The sequence below is a fragment of the Charadrius vociferus genome, unplaced genomic scaffold (genome assembly GCF_000708025.1).
Source record: "Charadrius vociferus isolate BGI_N301 unplaced genomic scaffold, ASM70802v2 scaffold529, whole genome shotgun sequence".
NCBI classification, from domain to species: domain Eukaryota; kingdom Metazoa; phylum Chordata; class Aves; order Charadriiformes; family Charadriidae; genus Charadrius; species Charadrius vociferus.
In genome coordinates this window covers 2,229,296-2,238,710 of record NW_009650172.1, presented here as the reverse complement: position 1 = coordinate 2,238,710, position 9,415 = coordinate 2,229,296, and the positions used below count along the sequence as shown (strand labels likewise).

Genomic DNA, 9,415 nt, shown 5'->3' with positions numbered 1-9,415 from the left:
GGCCCTTTCCGTAGGGGCTGGTCTCCTCCTTCGTTTAAAGCCAACAAAATCCCGCTCCTGGGGGTAGCTGCCCTGATTGCATCAGAGGCCCCCTCTCTGGGGATGCTGCTCGGTGCTGGGGGGCCGTGGGGTGCTCGGTGTGGTCCTGCCTGTCCCTGCCTGCTGCTGCCTGTGCCTTACTGCCCCGGAGCTGGTGAAGCGCTGCCGGCGGGAGGGAGAACCCCCTGCCCCATGCGCAGGCCGCAGCATGGCAGCCCTCTTCGTGGGCACCGTCATCCCCAGTGTGCCATGTCGGGGCTGGGGTTTGTGGCAGCTGGACCACATTTCAAATATTGGGTGGTGTTAATGCTCTGGTGAAGCTCAGCCCTAAATACAGAAGCGAACCAGTCGCTGCCTCTCTACCTGCCTGGCATTCTGACAGCTATCCCCATTCGTATCCGACACTCTTCAAAGCAGCTGTCCCAAGCAATTTGGTTTTGCTTTGTTTTGGTGAAGCAAGTCATGGATTTCATTATCGGAGGACCTTTCGTACCTTCCATTTGCTCCTCAGAGGTAGCAACCTGTTTCTTTCCTGCGGAGAGGGTGTGTCAGTTAGATAAAGCCACGTGTTTCTGTGGGACTTTAAACTTCCAAGTGTGACATTTCTTCCAGTCAGACATAACTCAGTGTACACGCTCCCTTAAAAACATAATCTGTTCATGTGGGTATGTGTGGCAACATAAAGGGATTTCTGTCTTAGTTGTGTTTAATTATTTTAAACACAAATGTGATGCTTTTGAACTAATGTTGAAGTGTACAAGGGAGTGATTATTTTATCTGCTTCGCTTTCTACGAACGGTCATAGTCATGTCAGAGAAAGACAGCGGTGAAAATCTGAAAGAAGAAACCTCTTACAAAGATGAAAATGAACAGAAAGCAGAGGAACTTGGCTGTGCTGAGAGCAATGAAGAGAGACAGCAAGACCTTGAACCTGTACCTGTGACTCGGAAAAGACCTGAACCCAAACCCCCAAGCCAGCCTGCTGCCACAGAAAAGCCTGCAGCTGAAACCCTCAGGGTATGATCCTGTGCTTGCTCTGAATAACGTGATTTCTTGTTTCATGGCTTTATGCACAGAAGAATTTTGACCTCACTGTTTTTTTGAAAATTCACATTGCTGTTTATCTGAAAAGAAAAAGCTGTGCAGAAGTTACACATGACAGACTGCTTGTGTTCCTCTCCTCACTGTAACACCTGCATCATTCTCTTCTGCTTTTCTTCATTAAAGGTCTCAGATTCTCCTGCTGCAGTTCAGACAGGATGGGGGTACTGGGGAAGCTGGGGGAAATCTCTTCTGTCAACTGCATCTGCTACTGTAGCTACTGTAGGTAAGGCTCTTTCTGGTATCTGATAAATGTTTTAACCATACTTCATGTCTTAATCTAGTGCTTTTGAGCTTGTTTCTAACGAAGGAGATTTCGGTTATAGATGCACTTATTGGAAAAATGTCAAGAGAATCTTTCAAGTAATGGAGAAAACTTGTACCAAAAAGGTACATATATATATATGGCCAAAATTACTTTCGCATTTTTAAGGTGTTGGCGTAATTTTCAGCTGGTATTTTAAAAAGGTATTCAGCTGGTATTTACAGCTTTATTTAAAAGCTGAGATGAAACCTGAGTTCATTACATTCATTACAGCAAGCTGGATGGTAGGTTTTAGTGCTGGGTAAACTGTCTCAAACAGGAGGAATCCAGAATAATAAAAAACAATTTGCAGCCCTAATCCTGTTTCTGTTCTGATTTCTTTTGTATCTTACGGTTAAAGTAATGCTGCTGTCTTGTCTAGGTCAAGGTATTTCAAATGTCATAGAAAAAGCAGAAACCACCCTTGGGATCCCCAGTCCTACTGAAATCTCTTCAGAGACTAGAGATGCTACAAGAGGTCAGTTTTTACTGCGTAAGAATGACACTGAAATGTTTCTCATAACATAATCAGCCCCAAAATAACATCACCTTGCCCCGCACCTTGCAAATTGAGGTAGATACCTATGTGCTAAAACCTCTATTGCTTACTTCTGTTAGCTATGAAGAGTAGGTAGGAAAATAATCCCAATTCTAGTCCTGCTCATGGCTGACACTTAGTGTTTGTTAATTTTCTCCACTCTGCAGCTGATGGGATCTTTTTTTCGGAGTGAGGAAGTTAATTTTCTGCCTTCTAATGCAGGAAGCGAGAATGCTGGTGCTAGCAGCACAGATGCAGTTGATGATGGCAGTTCCTTTCCTATTGCTGGGGCTCTTGGAGTTTTATCAACCATCTCTACTGCTGTCCAAAGCACAGTGAGTGAGTTGGGAATGCAGGAGAAAATGGGTTTAAGAGAATGTTGGGGTTTTTGCCTTTCATCTGAAACATCGTAAGAGGGAAGTTTTAGTTTTGACTTTTGTGGAATGGATGGTGAGAAACTGTTTCAGCCTTCAGACAGTCTTTATCCTATGCCTTGCTTCTCACTGGCACTTAATGTGTTAGTTGTCTTGAATTTTGATAGTTCTGTATTAAATGTTGATACGTAACAAAAAAACCTAACGGTGGACAGTGTGGTGTGTGCATTCCCGTGCATGTCACCTCTGTACTCTGTTATCTCTGCTTCCTTCCTTTAGAGTATTCAGGTAAATGCAGGGTCAGACTCATTCCTGGAATATTTCCACTGATTTCCACAGAAATGTCTGGAGATAAAATCCATTCTCCTCTTCAAAAACTTCTGTGAAACTAGCCCAAATTGCTTGGAAATCAGCTTGCTCCTGTGACCATGAGAAATGCACTTCAAAGGAACCCATTACCCTTAGAAACTGTGCTTTTGTGATCTGCTGTCTTGTCAATTTGCCCGTGAATCTGAAAGAGCCGTAGATGGAAAGCTTGCTTCTGCTTTTAAGGCTTGAATGAGAGTTAGCAACCAAAACCCACAGGTCTAGTGTTCTCTGGAAGGATGAGAACTAAATACTGTAATGCTTTAATATGCTGAGAACCAGCTTGTTCACAAAATAAAATTCCATTTCCCACCAGATTGCTGCAGCTGTCTGAGTGCTATATTAAACTGTTGGATGATAGTGTGTTGTGGCTCTTTCCATGTCCTTTTGCTATCTTTGTGGCGATCAGGGTTGAATTTTAGGGTTACAAGGACCAGTTTGGCTTGTATGTGAGTGTCTAGCATAACATTGCTTTGTAAATCCCCCAGTTCAGTGTCTTCAATTGTATAGCCTTCTGTGATGTTTATGTGCTGTGTATATCCAAATCTGATTCCTAGGGAAAAAGTGTTATAAGTGGAGGTTTGGATGCCTTGGAATTCATTGGGAAAAAGACAATGGATGTAATAGCTGAGGGAGACCCTGGATTCAAAAAAACAAAGGGCCTAATGAACAGAAACTCTACGTTGTCTCAGGTATGGTAGTTCTGTGTCAGCTCCTCATTGGTTTCTCTCATTTCTTCTCCCTTCTTTTGTGGTCCTGTCATTAAGCAACTGTTTACTGTTGAACCAAAAACCTTCTCATCCTGTATTCGGTATATTCTGGCACTGACCTGAGTCCTCTGCTTTTCTCTTTCAGGTCTTACGAGAGGCAAAGGAGAAAGAAGAGCAGCAGACAGCTACTGAGGTTACCATGGCTACGGAGAAGAAAGCCCATTATGGGTTACTGTTTGATGAGTTTCAGGGTCTTTCGCATCTGGAGGCCTTAGAGATGCTTTCCAGAGAGAGTGAATCAAAGGTAATGGCCTTGAGCGGTTTGCCTTCTATTTTGAGTTCAGCTGAGCAGGGCAAAAAAGATTAGAAATATATGTATATAAATGTAAAATCAAGTGCTCAGAACTTGCTGTAAAATGATTGATTACACAGCTTTACTTTGACCACCGCATTATGATCTGGTGTTTACCTTGGGAGCACTGTGTCCTGTCCTCAGCTCCTACAGCCATTCTCTTTACCCACCTAGCCTCGGTCCCTGTGTGTCTTCAACAATTTTGCACAAGCTACTCTCTCATCATACCCACTTGTTTGCTGCCTTGGTCTGGAGAAGAGGAGAGTATTGCAAGCACAGCAGAGCTTGTCCTTTTTGTCTTGGGGCAGGGAGTAGGGCAGATCAGTATGCAATTTCGGAAGTAATTTTCTTTTTTAAGAAAGAAATTATTTTAATAACTCCTTAAGAATCCGTTATCCATCAATGAGACTTCAGAAACAGGTCTTTTTCCCTTTCCTCTTTCCTGTAGGAAAGTACTACTTTCTCATTTATACTGGTCTGTGATGTTTTTACACGCAGTGTAAACTAGCGCTGCATCTTCCATCTCATTTCTTTATCTTGTGGGATTTATGATTCTCTCTTTGGCTGTGCTGCTCCTAACTAGGTGAAATCGGTTCTAAATGCCCTCTCTGGAGAAGAGTTGGACACACTGAAGGAGGAAATGGAGCAACTCAAAGAAGCATTTTCTTTACCTGAATTCTTTGAAGAAGAAGAGGAAGAAAAGAAGGGTAAGAGAGCCTCAGGCTCTGAGAGGAGAAGCTGGTTCTCGGTGAAATTCTCAGTGTAGAACCAACCAGCCCTGAGATTACTAGCAATGGGCATGATGCCAAAGTTAAGTTATTCTTTAGCTGGATGCTTAATCCTAAAGCCGTCTGTGGCCAGGAGCATGACAGTTAGCGATACCCTTCATCTCTGGAAAGCTGCTGTGCATTAATTCTGTAGCAGGAACAATTTCTTGCCAGAGTAGGATTAGAGTTGCTCGACTCCTGGGCAGTTCATACAACTGACCTTGAGCCAAGATGTGAATTCAAAGAGACGCTGGGTTCCCCTGACCAGGAGGGAAATACTGTGAATAGAGTTGTCCAACCTGTGGGAAAGCAAAAAGCCTTTTCATTTTATTTTTTTTTTTTTAAATGAGTTAGCCACACAGACCAAAAGGCTCAGAGGTGCCTCCATACACACGAGCCATCTGATTCTTGAGGATTATGCAGATTTAAATGTAAATTTTTTGCATTGCTTTTACCTAAATGGCTCATCAGGGAGGGCTTACACACCTGCATTTGCTATCATTTAACATTTAATGTACCTTTTATATTTCCACGTGATGGATCTCACAGCCTTTCCCCCACTGTTAACATCTGCCCTGCTGTACATAATAGGAGAACCATAGTGATATTTCAGACTCTCCAAGGTGGTGCACAAGTTAGTGCATTGTAAAATGCTGCCTGAAAAAAAAAAAAAGTGGAATTAACTTAGCCACAAAACCAGGACTGAGAAAGCAAAAGGTAACCTTCTGGCACTGGTGTCTCCACCTTTGCAGAATTTACCTGATTCAAAGAGAAATAAAGGAAACAGTTGAGAGACTTGTGCAGAACCAGTTGTGCATTGAAGTGCTGCTTATTCCTGTATCTGTCCTTTGTGTGCATTCTTTAACCTTTCCTGTTCTTTAGGAGATGAGGAGTTCACAAAAGAAGTAACAGAGTTGTTTTCAGAATTGCATATCTGTTCAAAGCCGGACAAACTGATCATGGTGAGTTATTTCCCATCTTTTAAAAGCTGGAGGGATTCCTCACAGGAACTGCTTCTCAGTCCTGCTTTGCTTGTGAAAATACCAAAGGCATGAAAACAAGCTGTTTTAGATCCTTTGATAATGGTAGGCAAAAGACATGGACCTTCTCCTTTGACTTTATGGGGCAAAACCATGTTCTCTCGTGTCTTTGGCTCTGAATCACTAGACACCAGTGTGTCTTTGCCCTGTCACTGGGCAGTAATAAGTGGTAGCAGAGATAACCGGGAGCAGTAAACCTTCAGCCACCACAATGAGATCAACCTACAGTCATGAACTGAAGCCCTCCTCTTGGTACAAAGCAGCTGGTTTTACTATGTTCAGAAGTTGAGGTATGAGGTAGAATTGCCTTTCTTGCCTTCATTTCACTACCCTTCAGATCCACCAAGTGGCAGCAGCAGTCTGCAGACATATTTTTAAAGCACCTCTATTAGTCTTGGTCTTGCTGGTAAACTCCAGTACCCAGTGCTAGAGAAATGACTGCCCTCAACTACACCAGTGCATCCAACTCTCTACAAAGTCCTGAAGGCACTAGGATCATTTGTCCTGGTTCTTCTCACTAGCTTAGGAGTTGTAGCTGTTTCCTTCCTCTGGATAGGTACAATATTCCCATGTTTTGTGATGTGCAGGGGGGCTTCATTCCAGTCATTGAGTACTATGGCACATCTTCATACAGGTGAGGACATCTGCTCACGAATGGATAGCACGATTCAACAGTAGTCTTCCTAAAGAAGAAAAAGAGAGTGAAGAAAGCCAAGAAGTGGAATCCGGAGATGGGGACCACGATGCTACAAAATCAGTAGAGGTAACTCAGTAATAAAGGAAGAGAATATCTGGCCACAGAGTGTTTATCTGGCTGCTAAGTTACAGCTGGGCTTTTCACAGTTAATGGGTTTCTATTTCTGTGCAGATTCTGAGGTCTGAAAGGACAGTGTAGTGATAGTACAGTGTGTGATTCACTTGTTTTAAAAATAAAAGCTGCTCGTTTTTGTATAGTATGGGAAATCTATTTAACTCTTGCAGGATATTCATGCATTTGCCATAAGAAGTCTGGCTGAACTGACAGCATGCTCCATTGAAATGTTTCACAAGACTGCAGCTTTGTTTCTACATGGTCAGAAACAAGAGGTGACAGCCACAGACAGAGCCAAGTCCCTTTCACAGTAAGTTCATTTCTTAGTAAATGTGTAGCATGTAATTACTTACATGCTGATTAAACTGCGTAATAATTCTTCGTAAATCCATGGGATGTGAGGCACTTGAATTCTGCGTGTGCGTGTTCAAAGTTATAATGGGTAGCATCACTACCTTCCAGCAGAATTCAGCTGTCTCTTTCCAGCTTAAAGACATTTCTTGATAGGAACGAGGAAGCCCTACTTGAAAGCTTTTATATAGCCAAAAAGAATGTTTGCCCTAAGCTTGTGCTAGGTAGTAGATAGACATTTTAAATATTACAAAGCAGTTGTATAAAAGTGATTCTTAATTACCTCTCTGATAATCATTTTGTATGTTAGGTACGTCATATTGTAAAATTACTACAACTAATTAGTAGACTGGTGTTACCAATAATGCATAACACAAGATTTTTCTGTCGGGAGATATTTGGCAAATATGTGAAATACGCAGTACTTTCTAAGTCAGAAAATTACATGTGTCAGTAAAAAAGGCAAGTTAGTATTCTTCCTTCTTGAATGGATGTGTCTGTCCTCTGAATGCTGTTTCAGCTCTTCAGCTTTAATTCTTTATTTTTGCATCTTTCCTCTCCCTAATTTATTTGGGAAACTTCTGGATTTTCATACACTGTTTATATGCTCTATATCAGTTTTGGTTTAACTTAGCTTTATGTGCGTGGAAACAGGATATTTGCTTTTCAAGAGAAATGCTAAAAGAAAGTTATTCTTATAAACTGTAATTACTACGTGGTTTTCCTACTCTTGTTCCACAGAATGACAATTGTGCTGTGTAAAGAACTGTCAGCTTTCTCGAAAGAGTTTACTACGTGCTTAACGTCTGCAGGGGTAAGAGTTACACCACTGTTCTTAGGAATAAGGTGTGGTTGGTTGATTATGGCCTTGGGATCTTCACCACGACGTGCTTTTTTGTGTTTGCACATTTATATCTGCAGTTTTTTGCCCTGGGAACTGATCTTTTTAGGCGAGCATTCTCCAAGTCGTGGCACCTGAACGTATGCTGAGCTTTTGTATGTCTCCTGCTGCATTCCCAGGGTGGGGGTGGGAATTGCTGCTGACAGTACTAAGGAGACAGAAGAAAATAAGGTTTGTCATCCTGTTTTGGATTTTCCAAAACATGCAGGTGTTACTGAAGATAACATCAGTATCTTCAAATTCTCCAGTTGTCCACAGTTCATTTGAAGATGTAATGTGCGTATTCATATACGACTTGTGTTGGGCATACGTGGGTTACTTTGTTCTTATTTGCATGCTACAGGGCAGGTCCTCCACAGTTTGTGACTTAGCTTTCCTATAGTCAAGGGAGCAACGGTGATTTTAAACTTACTAAGGATTTAGCTTTATCTTGCTTGAAGAAATGTGATCACATTTTCAATCAGGATAATATATGTTTGATCTCTGCAGGTCAAAGAGAAAGCAGATGTGCTTAATCCCTTAATCACTGGAGTGTTTTTGGAGGTCAGTTGTGCTAAAGTTAAAACTTTAAGCTAATACTTATAGATGTGCTGGTTTTTTTTCCACTTCGGTATCTTTACGCATGCCAAGTTCTGTAACCCAAGGTCTAAGATTCTGCTTCCCTATCTAATAACTTAAAAGTTTTAATAAATGTCTGTAGACTTGCACACGAGATGAGTTACTTAGTGAAGAGTGAGCCTTATGTGGTCTCAGCTGACAGCTGTGATGGCTCAGAAGACACATATTAAATTCAGCAGTCTGGATTTCTAGAATTTAAATGTCCAAAGTCAAACATTAGACAAGCTCATAAATTAGCATGCAAGAGCCCCAACACTTCCCAGCTGTTAAGTTGGTTCTCAATGCTTGTAAACTTCTGAGGTGTGGTAGGAAACGGGTGTTTCCTGTTGCTGTGTTCTTCCTGCCACAGCATGCGTGTACTTCACTTTGAAATAAATTCTTCTCATCTATTATCGAAAACAGAATCCTATATTTGGATTACACCTAATCTTGTTTGGCGGTTTTTAAGCCAGTTGCTTTTTTGCCTACTGCCATAAAGCCCCTCAAAAACTTAAATTGATTTCTAGAATGAAGCCTCAAAAATCCGACAAGCACTAGGCTTCTTTTTCTTATGTGCATTAATCAATGCTGTGTGAAATGAGTATGAAAGCTGATTGGTGGCATAATTATTCATGTGTATATTTTGATTTTTGTTTTCGTAGGCTTCAAACAGTGCTTCATATATCCAAGATGCCTTCCAGCTCTTGCTGCCTGTACTGCAGATCTCTCTTATTGAGGCTGGAACGGAACTATCACAGCAATAAAAATCCTTCTAATTAAGAACTTTTTGACCTTCCCACTTCGTAGTTTCCATGCTGGAGAATGATGTAATGGCTCTTATTAAAGGGAAAAAGATTAACTCTGATCACTGCTGCTGCAAGAACGGTGATTAAATGCAGTCTGGTAATGACAGCTCTTACAGCACATTGTGAGATGTGATTAGCATAGTCCAGGCTGGTGGACAACGTGACAGACCTAAAGTGCAGATTACTTCTCTGTTTTCATGGACTGTCTATATCTTTCCACTGAAATCCCTCTGCTGTATGTGTTAACAAGCGCTTTGGAGAAGCTCTGGACTGTGAAGACAATGCTGGAGAAAGGAGTAGCAGCTGGCTAGTTAAAGAGTTAGCTAAAATCATGGTGTGTTTTTTAAGTCAGAGAGAC

At 41.6% G+C, this 9,415-nt stretch overlaps 1 protein-coding gene across 1 annotated transcript; it reads left to right on the top strand.

Moving 5' to 3' along the window:
• Nucleotides 1-846: 846 nt before the first annotated feature.
• On the top strand, nt 847-9,415 carry FAM114A2 (family with sequence similarity 114, member A2). The gene is made up of 13 exons (XM_009892612.1): nt 847-1,056; nt 1,267-1,366; nt 1,827-1,922; nt 2,205-2,317; nt 3,280-3,414; nt 3,578-3,736; nt 4,368-4,491; nt 5,434-5,513; nt 6,226-6,354; nt 6,573-6,712; nt 7,495-7,567; nt 8,144-8,197; nt 8,914-9,415. Exons 1-13 carry the CDS (start codon nt 847-849, stop codon nt 9,013-9,015), a joined length of 1,515 nt encoding a protein of 504 aa, XP_009890914.1. The 3' UTR covers nt 9,016-9,415.

What these genes read in the sequence shown, in the direction of transcription:
- FAM114A2 (XM_009892612.1), top strand. Translation starts at nt 847, where the DNA reads ATGTCAGAGAAAGACAGCGGTGAAAATCTGAAAGAAGAAACCTCTTAC. An exon ending in CCAGAGAGAGTGAATCAAAG is followed by an intron (nt 3,737 to 4,367) that starts GTAATGGCCTTG and finishes GCTCCTAACTAG; the next exon opens with GTGAAATCGGTTCTAAATGC. An exon ending in CGTGCTTAACGTCTGCAGGG is followed by an intron (nt 7,568 to 8,143) that starts GTAAGAGTTACA and finishes TGATCTCTGCAG; the next exon opens with GTCAAAGAGAAAGCAGATGT.